The sequence below is a fragment of the Thamnophis sirtalis genome, unplaced genomic scaffold (assembly GCF_051295495.1).
Source record: "Thamnophis sirtalis isolate CommonGarterSnake01/CBP01778 unplaced genomic scaffold, rThaSir2_p1.2 scaffold_10, whole genome shotgun sequence".
NCBI lineage: Eukaryota > Metazoa > Chordata > Lepidosauria > Squamata > Natricidae > Thamnophis > Thamnophis sirtalis.
In genome coordinates, this window is record NW_028261390.1 from 63,364,095 (window position 1) to 63,380,202 (window position 16,108).

The 16,108-nt window shown below is 39.0% G+C and overlaps 1 protein-coding gene across 1 annotated transcript in view; it reads left to right on the forward strand.

The window, feature by feature from the left end:
- Positions 1-8,116, forward strand: part of CHIC2 (cysteine rich hydrophobic domain 2) — a 32,056-nt gene extending 23,940 nt beyond the window's left edge. The window contains exons 4-6 of the mRNA XM_087724734.1: positions 2,839-2,895; positions 3,065-3,124; positions 5,822-8,116. Of these exons, the coding sequence (XP_087580860.1) occupies positions 2,839-2,895; positions 3,065-3,124; positions 5,822-5,872 (168 nt within the window). The 3' untranslated portion in view covers positions 5,873-8,116. The remainder of the gene's footprint in view (positions 1-2,838; positions 2,896-3,064; positions 3,125-5,821) is intronic.
- The last annotated feature ends 7,992 nt before the right edge of the window (positions 8,117-16,108 follow it).

A 16,108-nucleotide genomic window follows, 5' to 3' on the forward strand; every position in this document is an offset into this window, starting at 1 on the left:
AAAAAACCACATTTGATGGTTAGTGTTCAAAATCTTCCTAATGTCTTTTCCCCTTTTAGTTTTGTTTTGTGTTATCAAATGTTCTTAGAAAGTTCTCTGTATGGCTGTGATTGAAAATCTCCAGTCTTGTTCTCTAGATCAAGAGCCCCTCTTGGGCTGTGAATGTCCTCACCTGCTCCTCACTGTAAATCACTGAGCTGTCAAGTATCATGATTAATTAAGCTGCACATGCCAGTCTCTCTCTTTCTTTTCCACCTGGCAAATAGAGGGGAAAAGGAAGCTTGATCTAAGAATTGAGTGATGCTCTTTAGAGTCACCTTTTCTTCCTCGGCCTTCGAGGTACTTGCAAACGTTTCATTTAAATGTTCATTCCCATTTTGTTTAGTGGCCAGGGGTTGAGCAGATTTAAATACTTGGCAACATTTAAGTAACGATGAAATGATTGACAAAACTGGAATATTTTTTATAGAGGGAAACATCAGTGGGCATCTACATTAAACCTTAGGACGGGATAAATTGACGTGAAAGTATTTTTTAAAAGCTTGTTTTCCACATGTTTAATATTGTTTTTTAATTTATTTTTTTTAAAAAATGGGTTTTTATGTCCCCTTAAATCTGGATGCCGTTCAATTTGTGCTTAAGATTTCCTTCAATTTAAGAGTAACAGTCATTAAATGTTAATTTTTTTTTTTAAATCTGCAGAAGGCTCCTTCGGAGGGTTGCATTGAACCTTCCTGTGTTCACTTTCCTATTTATAATGTAAAGTGTTTAATTGTGCTAGTATTTGGGAAGCTGGTTTCTTTGCCACCCTTTCTCCTTCCCCTCCATGCAAGCAATGAAATTTAAATTGTACAGCAGCCGTAATCTATTATTTAAAAGGCTCTGGCAAGAAAGATTACAAGGTAGCTTCACATTTTTTGAATCGGGTTTTGCCATTGGTTTAACAGCGGGTGGGCACAGGCAGATGCCCTATTGCCATTTTTCACCATTGATAGAGTAGCCTTTCAGAGTCAATGAGCTCTGTCAATGTGAGCTTGTCAAGGCTACAACTTCATAGACCTGAGAGGCGGTTTGAGAGGTCAGCCCTTTTCAGGTTTGCTGTGATGCAAATGAGCTTTAATGCTTAAACAACTATTGGAATTTTTATGTCTGCTCCTTGTTCTTTTTTTCCTTCACAAAGTCATTGACGAGACATTCAGTGCTTTTTAAATTGGAAGTTGCATTGTGCTAAAGACCTAGTACAGATTTACTGAGGGCTGAAAGCAGTTAGATCATGTTCTTTTCATGGTGCGATTAGAATCAAATCGATTTCCCTACAGCCTTCAGCATTCAGATGGCAATTTTAACAAAGCTTAGGGGGCTAGACAAGGGACAAAACGACTGAACTGAATGTTAATTACACTCTGCAGCCTTATTTTCTTTTGATTTGGAGCTGACTGGCAACTAAATTAACAAAAGTGTGACCATAACTGCTGCCCTATTTTCATTTAAAAGGAGAGCAGGCTCTAAAAGGCTATCTTTACAAAGAAACAAGAGAGGTCTGCTGATCATTGTTAAAGGGCAGGCCCCGTCTTTCATAAAATAAAATAAAAAGTATTAGCCAAAAGTAACAGAACTTCAAAAACTACAATGCGGTAATTTAGTCGTCACTATTTAAAAGCTGACTGGAATCCCTTCTTTTTAGGGAAAAAAAAGATGGCACAGAACCTTACAATTCATACATAATAGTTGGATTCTTTCATGTAGGCACAACTGAGATTTGTGCATTTGCCTTGGTTGGAAACGCAAAGAATCTCTACCCCCCCCCTCTTTATTTTAGCCCATAAATACTTGCATGTACACATGTTCACTCACAAATATGTTTGCCTATAGAACAATTCACATACTGTTTTCTGCTTCTTCTTTTTTTACGATACTCAGTAGATTTGGAGAGTAAGTTTAATTATTTTTTTTAAAAAAAAAAATCTTGCTGGATCAGGGATGCAGTTTATAACACCTCTTGTTTAGCTTCAGTTGAAGTGCAGGATGCTTTTCCACCCACCCTCCCTCTCCCTCAGTGCCCCCCCCTTCTCTTTGCCTTATAAGGAAACTGCAGCTGTACAAAGTTGAATTTGCCACAAGGCTCAGTGATCCATGCCTTTGCACCTGCAACACTGGTCTCATCTCAACACCTGGTGTCATGATTTATCCTCCCTTATGCATAAAGACTATAAACCCCCGTCTTATTGTTGTGTGGTTGATGGCACGGCCGTCAAATGGCTATAAACAGTAGGATGTATTTCTAATACAACTCAATCAGAACGCTTACTTGAGTGTTTAAACTTGCGTGGTTTTGCAGGAAGATTTAATTCCTGTGGTTTAGAACTGAGTATTGAGGTGCAGGAGATTTAAGGATCAAATGCTTTTGCATAATTTTACACAATGTGTTAAGTGAGAGAGCATAGATTTACAACTCGTATCTGTTTTATATGAAAATCTCTATTGTTCTTGTGTAGGTTGCTTGAAAAACGCATCCCATTAGATTAGATTCAGTGGATTGTGAATTAATGACTCTGTTCCTAAAAAACCCTTTGTTAATGCATAGCTTCATAAGTTTTCCAACTATTTGGGTATTTCTTAAAAGTTGCTTTGCTTCCATTTTACTCTCTATAAGCGTGCATAACCTCTAATTACTACGACCCCAACAAGTAAATGTAGAGTACAACAAACTACCCTTTACTGAGTTCTCCTTTCCGCCTACACATTTTCACATACAGCCAGTTGCAAAACAAACTCCCCCCCCCCCCCGCTCCCCACAAAGCAACTTGAGAGTAAAAATTCTTTTTACTTGCCTTCTAGACACGAAGATCGATTGAGAAGTTATTAGAATGGGAAAACAATAGATTATACCACAAGGTGAGTACTGCAGGGAGCAGCTTCGTACTGCTGGGGCTAGAGTGGCTCAGTATGGAAACAGATGCTTTTGTTGAAGGCCAAATATGAAAAGTGAACAAACGGGGGTGTCTCAATGCCGGCAATAAAACATCGCTCATTTTTCTTCTTCCCCTTTCTCTCCGTTGTCTAGCTGTGCTTGCATTGGAGGCTAAGCAAAAGGAAATGTGAATCGAATAACATGATGGAATATGTAAGTTAAAGGGCTGTTTTGTGCGTCTCTCTATTAAATGATCATTTATTTTGCTTCTGATCTTATTCTTTCCACGATTATTAATCAGCAAAGGTGTCAGCAGGCTTAATCGCCCGAGTGGCATAGATTTTCTACGGTTCACAGATTCATGGCTTCATGCGCAGGGCTGATTTATAAAAGTTATGAATGACTTGAAAACAAGGCTTCACTGTGTCCTTGGAGGGGGGAAAAAAATAAAATAAATTAATTGCCAAGATAAAAATGGCTTGCACATGTGCTGATGGGGTGTGAAATTTTCAAATGCTGTATAAAAAGAATAACTGCAACTTTGGTTACGCAGTGAATTAGAGACGTGGGCTGTTTTATATAATGCTAATCAAGTCTTGGCGTATGGAAAAGACCTTTCAACTGAGCAGTTGGAGCTTAGGAACCTCTATAAAGACTTTGTAGATTTTAACTGCTCCCATATCTCAGCAGCCCTGAAAGTGCAGCCGTCAACTCTAAATGTTTTAAAAGCCTTGATTGTAAGAAAGGAAGTTTAGGTCGTCTTCCTGCTTCTGAAGCAGAACTTTGCATGTTGTTATAAAGACTTGTGAAGATGCAAAAGTTCTCCCTTTTGCAGCCTTTGCAACGGAAATCTCTCTGCTTTATTGTTCTTTGTATTTTCCTGGGGCGCACAGGGGAATTGACTGCAATAAAACCAGCCCCCCCCTAACAAATATACTATTGCAAAATATACCAGCATTGTGAAAATTTAAGATATAAGCAGGGGTTAACAAATTAAGACTAACCTGCAAAAGTATCTTGCTTTAGCTATTTCTAACATCCATGCCTTTTAATTATATATCTTGTCTATTATTTAACACAATGCACGCATTATAGACAGTATGTTAGAAGATTGATTTAAAACAGTGCTTAAATAGTTCCAAATTATCTTAAAATCATCTTTTCTGTTAGCACTGAAAAAGCGGAAATACTAAGGCCTATATCTAGCCTAAAACATAAAAGACTGCCTAAAATGCCCTTTTTACAGAGTAGCTCTATTCAACAAACTGTTTCTTTTTAACATCTATTATACTTAACATGTTAATTTATGATCATCTATTATAGCGAACATGTTAATTTATGATAGCAGACACATGATAACTTTGCAATAATTGAAGGCAAGAAAAGAATTTTTGGCACTGGTTTTTAAGATTGGCTATGTAAAGAATTCAGCACTTTATTTTAATAATTACTTCAAGCTTCTGGCCTTTATAAGACCATAATAAAAAAACAATAGACTTTTTGCCTGCTCCTATAGAGATACTCTGATTACAATTACCGCTTTTTCAGTAAGATGTTCAGAGGGTAATAAGTTAATATCCCAGCCTTTGAGCCTATTTTAATAACATTATAATGCACACAACAAAATCCAGGTCAGTTTAGAAAGCAGCTGTGCATGAGTGTGCATGCCACACCTGATGGCAGCCCTCATAAACCACGTACCAATTTTCACAGGATCATGCTGCAGTGGTGGAGGCAGCCACACAGTTCTGAGAAAAAATGCAGCTGCTTTAAGCAGTTGCTGGTAGGTAGCATGAGAGGGCTGCTACCTGGTTCAAAGATGCAGTTTAGCTTTCCCTTGAAAATATGAAAATATTGATGAAAGCTGCTTTCGTCATCTATCACTTGGTAAATGGGCTTATACTGGAGCCATTTTTCTTCCTCTTAGTTAACCTTCAGAATTAACCGTTCTGAAATGGCTAGTAGTTCTTTGACCAAGAGACTTTAGGCATGCTAAAATGGGCATGTACACACAGCCTGCATTTTCTACGTAGGCCCTATCTCAGTGATGGTGAACCTTTTCGGCACTGTTGTGTTTTATATGCATGAGCTTCAGGTTCCTTCTTCCTTTTTCCAGTTAACATGATCACACTAGAATCGATCTGTAGGTTACCTTCCATTGGTCTCGGAGAGATGCTGTCCAGCTGAAAACATGCCCAGATAGTTAAAACAGATAGAGACCCAGTTTGGAGTAGTGGTTTAGGCATCAGGCTAGACACCACGAGTCACGAAGCCAGCTGGCTGACCTTGGGCTAACCACTCTCAGCCCTAGGAAGAAAATGCAAGGGCAAACAACTTAGTTAAACAAATAGATTCACTTTTGGAAAAGTAACTTCCTTTGTTCCCGACCACATGTACGTCAGTTGCAAAAATATTTTTAAACTGGGAGGAAATTCAAAAACAACCGTTTATGTACAATAAGGGAGCAGCATAAAAGCAAAATTAAAAGCTCTCTTGGCTTTGCCTGTAGCAGTGATGGCTAACCTTTTTGTTGTTGCGTACCGAAAGCGTATGCGCCCATAATGCAATGCCCCCCCACATGCCCCGCCCCCTGCGTGCATCCCCCACATGCATGCAGGACCCCCACGCTCCCCCTGCCCCAGTGCATGCATGTGTGTCTCCCACATGCACCCCACACATGGGCAGCAGAGACCCGAAAACCCGCTGGCCAGCGGGAGGTGCGCACACATGCGGGGGTGGGGTGGGGGAGCTGAGCTGGGGTGCCATAGGTTCGCCATAACAAGCCTATAGTAATTTGGATCCTGGCTATGGGTTATTCCCTTCTCATGCTGAAAACATCTGCTAAGAAACTTTTGACAATAGCAATGCTGCCCAATAATTAATTTTCTCTTTCTCTTTCTCTTTTAACAGGTCATTCTTATAGAATTTTTACCAAAGACACCGATTTTCCAACCAGATTAGCATTTGCTTTACCTAGAGACTTCCTGAGTATGTTTCATTTCCAATGGTGCCTTGCTTGGTGCTCTCCTTGTAATGATACAGAGTTGGTTCTACAGGATCTTGTGGTGGTCTTCGTTCTTTTCCTTTCCGGATTTTTTTTTCTTTTTTTTTTTTTGAACAACACGTTCAAAAGTTCATTTTGTCAAATTTGGCACATAGCATTCTGTGTGATTTAAATTATTACCTTCACCCCCTTTCTGTTAATGAACCCTGGTCTTGAGGTATGGCTAATATGTGTGGGTATATGTTTGAATACGCACACACACACATACATGTGTGTGTTTCTATGTGTATATATGCATAGCTATTATATACAAATGAAAATAGCTACAAGTATTCTAACCCCAAGATAAGACGTGAAAATTGGCAATCATTTTTAACCTATGCACTTGCATCTCTAAATCTACATCTCGCCATATTTGGCTGATGACAATATCTGTTTGTATCAGATCTCCCCCCCCCCTTTCGCTGGGATATAAAACCAATCTCTTCTGAGCCAACAAGCAGTATTCCTTCATAGCCCTAGCATCCATTCCTTTCCTTGTATCTTGAAAAAAAACTCCCATCTGCTCAGAAGATGTTCCTCCTCCAGAAACTTGAACATAGAATTGCTATTTCTCCACGAGAAGACGTTAAGTCGTAGATTTGCAGGTGTCTGATGGCTCAATCCTGCTCAGGACTGTAAAATTGACTAGTATTTCCCCTAAGAGGGCTGCTGCATGGAGAACAGTTAGGTAATCTTCCTGTGGCTAAGAGATTCAGAAGTGACTGAAAGAGAACCCGGGGTTCTACTCCTAATCTCTTAATCATGGTGAAAAATAAATAATTAAAAGTGATATTTTGTTTATACCAACTCCATATGTGTTTGTGCGGGTGCTTGTGAGAGAGAGAGAGAGAGAGGGGAGAGTGAATGAGTTGAGTGAATATGTCTGTCGGCGTGCAAGCCAGCGAGCGTTGTGGTTCATGCCTTGTAACAGCTTTCTTATTGTTTACCCGATTGAATAGTACACGAGGACGCAAGATGGGCAGAAATATATTTGTTAATATTTCAGTAGGTTTTTTTTGGAGTTATTGAATGTTACAGTGTTTGGCTCCAACCCTTAGGAAGCTGTATTTAAATCCCATTAAAACCACTGGGCCTAAGTGTATTGGTTTCTAATGTTCTCAAGTTCTATTTATTTCATTAGGACTTAAGTGCGACTAATATTCACCTTTCTTTTTATTTTGAAGCTTTCCCTTGGGTTGGGGCCTTTGTGTGTAAAAACATTAACAGCATTTGTACCAGATGCTAGATGTGTCGTTAATGTCTTGATTTTTACATCTGTATTTCAGGTGGATGAATTTTTAAAAAAATGGTTATTTGAATTAATAGTTTACTGAATGTCTGGAGTAAATACTGCATTCTAACTTTTAAATTTTATGTTTACATGGTTAGCTTTCTGTTTTATTTTATTGTTTGCACAAGGAAACATTTAAAAAATATGAGTATGTAATATTATGCTTTGGTCAGGCCAGTTTTTAGTTTCTTGGCTGTGCATATCTTCATGTATTAAGTTCAATGCCTGTTGTATGCAGTTACTTCTGAAACATTTGTTTCTGGATTTTAATGTAGGTGAAATGTTAACATATTTTAAGGGCCTGTTCTTCATGTAGCAGAGCAATAATGTGAATAGCCAATGAATACAGTTTGCATAATATTTGTATTAATGAAATGTTTATCCCACTACTACAACAATATCAGTTCTTTTCATTTAAATATGTGTTTTGCTTTATTGTCATATACAGATACGTTTATTGTGTATTTGCCAATGTTCGCTACTCACAGCAGATTGATAATTATTTAGAACATATTTTGTGACAATTTGAAGCTCTGCTTGCATATCACACCATATAGTGGCTCCAATATACTTTCATTGGCTAATCTTCTTGTTGTTCATTCAGAGTCTGGCATTTCTGAATCTCAGAAACTCAATGGGAGACAAACGGAGCATTTGCATAGGCCCTTCTGTTACTGAAAACAATACAACTGGCTTTAATTAGATGGCATGCATTGTACTTTGCTCGAAATATGTACCCCTGGACTCTCTTTAAAATGGGTAGTTTCCTTATCATTTTAAACCACGATACAGTTTGCTTGTTTGGGGCTGAGCATGTTGCGTGAATGAAATCATGGTTTATTTTAGGGCATTAAACTAAGGTTTGAAACCATGGTTTGTTGTTGGCTTGCTGACTGCAACCTTGATTGAGCTAATGTGGAAAATGAACAGATACATATGGGTTGGATTCTTTCCTGGTTCGCTTTCGGTTTGATTCTGTGCCCTACCAAGGACCACATTAACTGCGCCTCAGAAAGAAGGGTAACCAAAAAGAAGGGGAAAAAAATAAATTTGCCCAAACCTAAAATTACTTTGCCCATCTGCAAAACTGATTCTAACTTGATTTTAAAAAACAGTACTAAACGATTATTCCATGGTTGATTATAATGCATGAATGCAGCCTATGGAATAACTTTGAAATACATAGGTAGTTTTATTCAGGTATTCCAAAACCAGGGGTGGGATTCTACCGGTTCAAGTAAACCGGTAGCTCCGACGATCAGCTGGGAGCGAACCAGTTTGCTCCGACAATCAAGTGCACCCCTCTCCCCGCCCACTCCTGGCTTTACTTACCTTTATCTTCTCAACTGAATTGCATGGCAGAATGGATTGCTGTGCCTCAGATGTTTTCCTCCCTAGCAGTAATATGGAAGGTAAATTTTCTCCAAACTCCGCACGCAATCTGCGAAGCGCGCGATCACCGAACCGGTTGTTAAAATGGTAGGATCCCACCACTGTCCAAAATTATTTGCTATCCTTCAGGATCTGCTTTTTTCCCTAACAAAAGAAACCATGTCAAGCATTTTCTCCTCTTCTTTGAAATTTCCAAAGTGTCTTAGAACATCAATATTAATAATGAAGACCTGGGCTGTTTTCCAACACGTTGTGCTGATTGATTTGAATGTGCTTATTGCCCTTCTATCTGTCTTGTCGTCATGGAGTCTTAAGTACACAAGACGTAAAATTCACCTCTGTCCCTAAAGTGGAGAGAAAAATGCTATTCACCCTGAGCTTCTCTCTCTTTTACTTCTGTGAAGCTAGGACCTCTTTCCAAGGATCCATTTTGCATTATTTAGTTTTCCTGGGGAAAGAAATTGGCAATTTCTTGCATGTGCAAGAAGCTTGGCCTGCACGCTAGAGCTCCTGTATATCAATATATCTGCTGAGTAGGTTGAATGTTTGATTTGTTACATTAGAAAAAACCTGGCTTATAAATATTTTCTTTCTGAAAAGTTGTTGTCAGTCGGAACTTTCCATGGATAGTTTTGCAACTATCAGGACACTAGTGAAATGAGGACTGCTCCAATATTATATTTCTCTCTTAGTTAAATAATACATCTGAGCTAGCTCAGGTAATCTGTTGGATGATGGTGCAACCCCAATAAATCTGGTCCAACTAACAAGTTTTGCTAAGCAGCATAAGTTCTCATGAGCTGAAGCTCACTTTGCAGATGTTTAGAGCAGTGTTTCTCAACCTTGGAGACTTGAAGTCTCCAAGGTTGAGAAACACTGGTTTAGAGTCGCTAGGATGATGGAAAGGCAAAGTCACCCCATGAAAAATCTTGCTTTTAAAAAAAACTGCCCTAATGAGTAGATCTTCTCCATAATAATGATTTCCCTGAACTTAGCAACTGAGGTAGGCTTGTCACCTTCTAAAACCATGGATACACTTTTGCTAGACTCATAATTGTTTATACAACTGTGTTAATTTGGCAATATATATATATTTTTTAAAAAGCGTGTCCACTCCTTTGATTTGAGTTGCTTTATATACATTGGTTCCACCATGTCTTTTCTCTTTCTGATATGTACTGGATTTTTAAGGAAATATTGGGGTGGCGGGCCTGGTTGGGATTTACTTGAGTCGCAAGCACAAAACTTAAGAAATTGCTGGTTTATTCATGCATGCCTATGTATTAGAGCAGTGGTTCCCAAACTTGGCAACTTTTAAGACTTGTGGACTTCAACTCCCAGAATTCTCCAGCCAGTTCTGGGAGTTGAAGTCCACAAGTCTTAAAGTTGCCAAGTTTGGGAACCACTGTATTAGAGAACAGATTTACATCACACGGCAGTAGCAATACGCATATTAAAGCTGATAATAAAAATGTTGGAAATATGAAGACTAACGAGGCCAGAAAAGGTATAATATTATTGTTTAAACCTTGCATTCACAGAGGGACTTTTCAGAGAGAGTTCACATTTAGTCCCTTATGAGTGTAACAGAATTACAGTTGGTCCTCAAAATATTATGTTGCATTTACATTGCTCATTTAAAACAATCCTATGGTTACATGCCTTTCGATATGCAAATTACTTGATGCTCCTCCCTGCTTATTTGTGATTTTCCTCTGAACCAGATGTACCTCAGGGTACTAACCACTAAGTGCTTGTCAGTCCCCTTGTTTTGCGTATAAGGCAAGTAAGGAAAAAAAATGTTTCACTGGCTCCTTGATGGGTCAGTGTAAGGAAATCCTTAAAATTTGATCCTTAAAATGAAACTGTTGTGTAATTATGCAGGTCTGCCTTTAGAAATATATGTTCTTTATGAAATCATCCCCCCAAAAAAGTTTTAAGGCTGTACGTACCCAAGGCTAATCTTACTGAAGAGTATGTAGCCTTGGACATGTTTAGTAAGACTGTAATGTAACCCTAACCATTTGGACAGCTAATAAAGAAAATCAAAACCTCTTATGAGGATTAAGAAAACACAACTCTGCCTAACCAAGCATTTGTGTCTGTGCGTGTGCATGTGTAAGTGTGTATTTCCTGATTTGGTCCAGAGACTGAATGCCATTCTGCACCATGAAATCTATGATATACAGACCCACATACGAAAAGTTGATCAAATGCTACACAAACAAATAGATGAACAAACTTTTACATTATGCACATGATCTGCTTTTAGGGGGTTTTTTTGGGGGAAAAAATGTAACCTGTCCATCTTTCCAGAATAATTTTAAATGATGTCCAGATTGCTCCTCTTAGATAGGAAATCTAAGAGCATGTTCTGCTTAAAAAAAATGTTAAGTTTTGAATAAAATTGCCTTGTCTATATAAAAGGAGGTAGTGAATAACATTTTTTTTAAAAAATTGAAATAATTCTTCATTTCTGGGTATCTGCATTGGCTTATTTTGAATTTAACCTCATATTTCGAATGTACCTTTAAACGAAGATACAGCCTTAATACTTTTGTCAAATACACTGACAGAATGTCCTTTGAAGATGTCTCTGGAATTGTATTGCATACTGCTTGATTAATTCCTCAATTGTTACGTAGTTAAAATGATACTAAGATACATTCCTAGCCTGTTAAAGTGCATGAGTCTATAAGAGCCGAGGTGGCGCAGTGGTTAAATGCAGCACTGCAGGCTACTTCAGCTGACTGCAGTTCGGCTGTTCAAATCTCACCGGCTCAGGGTTGACTCAGCCTTCAATCCTTCCGAGGTGGGTAAAATGAGGACCCGGATTGTTGTTGGGGGCAATATGCTGACTCTGTAAACCGCTTAGAGAGGGCTGAAAGCCCTATGAAGTGGTATATAAGTCTAACTGCTATTGCTATAAGAGACATTTTTTTCACAATGTGGCTTTTGGCTTGACATCAAGCTTTGGGGGAGACCATAGTTCTTAACCATTTTGAGAAGATTGTATATTAGATGTTTCACCAGCATCCTTTGATGAATTATATGACTTTTGGCCAAAAGAAAAAAGTTGCAGTAAAGCTGAAAACCGATTCTTAGCATACAGTCTCAGGTCTTGCCACATTATAACTGCATTCCTGGTCATTGTGGATCTTCCTTTCTGAAGGTTGTCATGAAACTATTTTATACAATGTTATCTAGACCAGGAAGTTTTGGTTTGGCACCACTAGGTTCTGAAGGCGCACCCCAATCCTGGCCAAATAAAGAAAAACGCTGAAATGTCATGGGAACACTTTAAGTGGGCTTAATGGTGTGGACGACCTGGGCTTGATACTCTATTCATGGCTGAGGTCAGCATTCCCACGTTGAAATGTCTGTCTCTTAATTGTATTTGGAGAGTCTCAGTCATCCAGGTCAGAGTTTTCATTCCCCACCATCCAGTCAGAGCTGAAGAAGCTTCTTGGATGAGAAGTGAAGCGTCTGCAAAGAAAAAACAAGAAAGTCCAGTTGCCTCTTGAAAAAAAGCACCTTTGGAACTTGGTTGTGCTGCAAATGCTTATATGAGTTGGAGCTACTATGCTGTATTCCCTCTCGCCCCCTATCTTTCACCCCCCCACCTTCAAGGTAAACTGGATCCAAATAGTTTGAGCCTTAGATATGTCAAGTTCCTGTAGCCGTTGCATGAGAAATTATGCTAGAAGCTGTTTCCCATTACCTCTTGGAAAAGAATCCAAAGGGCAAGATAGCCTTTCCGGCAGCCCTGGGTATGCCTATCACCGGTAAAACTGCCACTTAGCAATCTCGGAGGGCATTCCTGTGACAAAGAAACCGGGTGGGTTGCCAACTAAATGTAGGCAAAAAGTGGGAAGTTAAGAACTTGGGTAGTACTTGGAATAGAAATAAGGGAACAGAAGCAGGAAAACCTTGGTAACAAGGATAAATTAGGAAAGGGCTTTCTATTTAAGATCTTTGTTGCAGTGGAATATTATTGCATAATTCCTGAAGGTAGGGGTATTAACAGTCAAATATACCATGACAATATATCTTATTTTTCAGAGTATAATACACCCCCCCCCCCGCAAAAAGGGTGATAAACTGGGTGCGTCTTATACACTGAATACAGTATTTTTGGCCGCCTGAAACCCCGCCCCACGCATCCATTTTTCGCAAAAATGGACGTGCAGAGGGTTTGGGAGGCCTGCAAAGTGCTCCTGGGGGCTGGGGAGGGCAAAAATGAATGAAAAGGGGTCGGTTTTTGCCCTCCCAAGCCCCCAGCAGCATGCTATAGGCCTCCCAAACCCTCTGCATGCCCTGTTCTTTTGCAAAAAACAGGCCCATTTTTTTGCTCGTTTTTGCCCTCCTCAGCCCCCAGGAGTATTTTGCAGACCTCCCAAACTATTCTTTCACAAAAAACGGGGTGTGCAGAGGCTTAGGGAAGCCTGCAAGGTGCTCTGGGAGCCAGGGAGGGCAAAACCTTTTTTTTTAAATTTACCTCTTCAAAATCTTGGTGCATCTTATATTCTGGTGCATCTTATATTCTGGTGCATCTTACAGTCTGGAAAATACAGTACTATTTTAAAGTACATTCAGTAGAAGAGCAATTCACTGCAGGACTTATTTCTGAATAAACCAACACAGAATCAAGTCTTTAGGCTGATGAAAGTTGGATTTTAATGCAATTCAGAAACCCCTTCGTTATTTTTTTCCCCCCAGGTTTCTTCATGTAGGAAAGGTAGTCTCATTATAAGAACTCTCAAAGAATCCAGCTTGTCAGTTTAAGAGTAGCCTCCCATCTCGTGCAAAATGGCAAACACTTTTGAAATAGAATTTCAAAAACCATTTCTCATCTAGTATGGTGGTCTGCTATTCAAAGAGGACTTTTTAAAAGAGGGTATATGAATGCCCTTGGGCATATGTTTTGTGTGCGGTGGTGGGTTTTATTTCTGGATCTCAGCCATGGCGTTTAGCCTTTTCTTACCCAGCTAATGGGTGCTCCACTTGTGGCCTTCTGGATTGTCATCGTTGTATGTCACTGTTGGTTTTTCTAAATAAACAGAGGGCACATTTGACTATTTGTGGAAAATCATTTCAATCAGGAATTAATCTTAATATTCTAATATATTTTAGATTATTACTATGAAATACACCTATCCCTTGCCAATAAAAAGCTTCGTATAAAAGAGAGGAGGTGAATCAATGTTAGTGAAATACATTTTTATTTACAGCTTATTATACAGAGGTCTGATAAAATTGGATGTCTTAATAAAATAAGAGCATTGGTTAATCTTTCTCCTGGGGAAAAAAATGCTGTTAAAGTACTTTAGCATGTATCTGATAATGTGTGTATATTCAAAGACATGGAAAGAACAATTAATAGGGAGGTTTTTTTTAAAATGCACAAAATACACTTTAAAACCAATCAGATATGGTGGTTTTAAGTTTATCCACTCACCAACATTTCATAACTTTGTCTCTTTATCAAATATCTTTTCCTGACCCGACCCAGCCTTAAATAATGTATTCCGGTCCGAGATCTCTCTAAGAGAAAAACTGTTATGTGTTACAAAGGAATAAAATTGTGAAGCTATTTTACAAAGACTTGTTTTCCTTTCCTAACTGAATGAACTTTGCATGATTTCACCAGAATGCTTTTAATCGACAGTTTTATTCTTCAGAACATAGGAAGCTTCCTTCTACTCAGCTAAGCCTTTAGTCCAGATAATTCAGTATAGTCTGGCTGGAGCTCTGCATGGCTTCCCAACCTTAATGAGATGCCAAAAATTAAATTAGAGACTTTGCCACCGTGCTGTGGTCCTTTCCTGGTAGAAAGATATCTCACCGACTTGAATCACTTTGCTCAGGCTGAGCCTTGCTGGATTTCAGTTGATACACAGAGAATTCCCCCCACCTCATAGTTAGCTCTACATAAAGGTATGGAACTAAATTTCATGCCCATTAATACTGCAGAGCTGTTGGGTGTATCTTAAATTTTGAAAAATGTGTTACGGGTGTATGTTAAAAATTCAAACAAGGATATTCTGATTGGATAGCATTGCTGAGTAAAGGTTTTTTTTTTAAAGAAAGCATCTTCATTTTCCTAAGTACCATTTAGCTTCCTGTGTGTGTGTGTGTTTTTAAGCGTACGTTTCGCCATATGTTGTCCCCAACCTGTTTGGAGAAATGGGAGTTTTGACAATGAAGGATCTCTTAATATGAATGGAATGGCTCTGCAGACTTTAATAATACAATTGATGGGAAGCAGAGAGGCATTAAAATCATTTTAAAAGTTTTAACTTTTTTTTTTTAAAGGATTAAAAAAAAAATTAACTGAAAAGCCATGATATAATATCCAGGAAAATTGTGTTGGAAAAAATTTTTTTAGAAGAAAGGGGAAATTAATTCATAGGTGAGAGTTTGCCAAATTCTGTCTTCCAAGCTAGAAAGCGTGAATAAGTATGTAATCAAACATAAGCTTCAGCAAAAGCTTTACCGCCAAGTTACTATCTAAAACTTTAGACCTTTGAATATTTTTAAACTCGGGGGTCTCCTCTTAGCAGAAGTCCAAGAGCCTCTGAAATGAAGTTATCTTCCAAAGTCTTAAACTTAAGCATTAAACTCTTTTGTGTGCATCTTTCTATTTTTGCAGGGTCTTTAGATGTTGTCTCTAAAAAAATAAAAAAAAAGCAACTGGCAAGAAAACCCAGCTAACAATCTCTTTATATGTATAATTAAAAAAAAAAAAAACCACACACCCCGGAGCTACCCGGAGCTACCCTGAACCGTGCAGGGTGTTGTAATTTTCGGTTTGCAAAGCAGTATGATACAATGTTGCTGAGCAGAAAGGCCCAAGATAGATTTAATGTAGCCAATTGTGCCCTTCTTTTTTTTTTTTTTTAAAAAAAAGGTAACTGTTCAGTGTGAGTTAATTTTGGGGAGGGGGTGGTGGTGTTTCCTCCCCTTCTTCTCCAGCATCTCTCCTTTTAGGCTTTGTGCCACATTCTTCCAGACAAATGCGTATTCCGTGCGGACTGCTGTTAGGCTAAATGCTCTCAGTTCTCTCTTTGCAATCAAGATTATGTTGCTAAGGAGATCTTGCTTTTATTGGTGCCATTGATTTGTGTTAATACGTTTTGAATACCTCTCGGGCATTCTTCCGTAGACAAGGGGCAAAAGAAAAACTCCCCCCCCACCACCACCACCACCCCCAAGTTCCCCCCCAATTTACATGACAAAATGGAGCGGTGGTGTAATGAAGCCGATAGAAAGTGGCCAGTTGAAAAGCGGACCAAAGAAGGCCACTCAAGTGAGAAATGAAGCAATGTGCCGGGGACAGTCTGGCCTGCGTTTGCTCCAGCTGCAGGATCTGGCTTGAGCTTGGGCGAGAGATGCAGATGAACCGGGCGCCGAGAGAGAGAGAGAGAGAGCGCCTCCAATCTGCAGAGACCACCCACTTCTCAAAGCC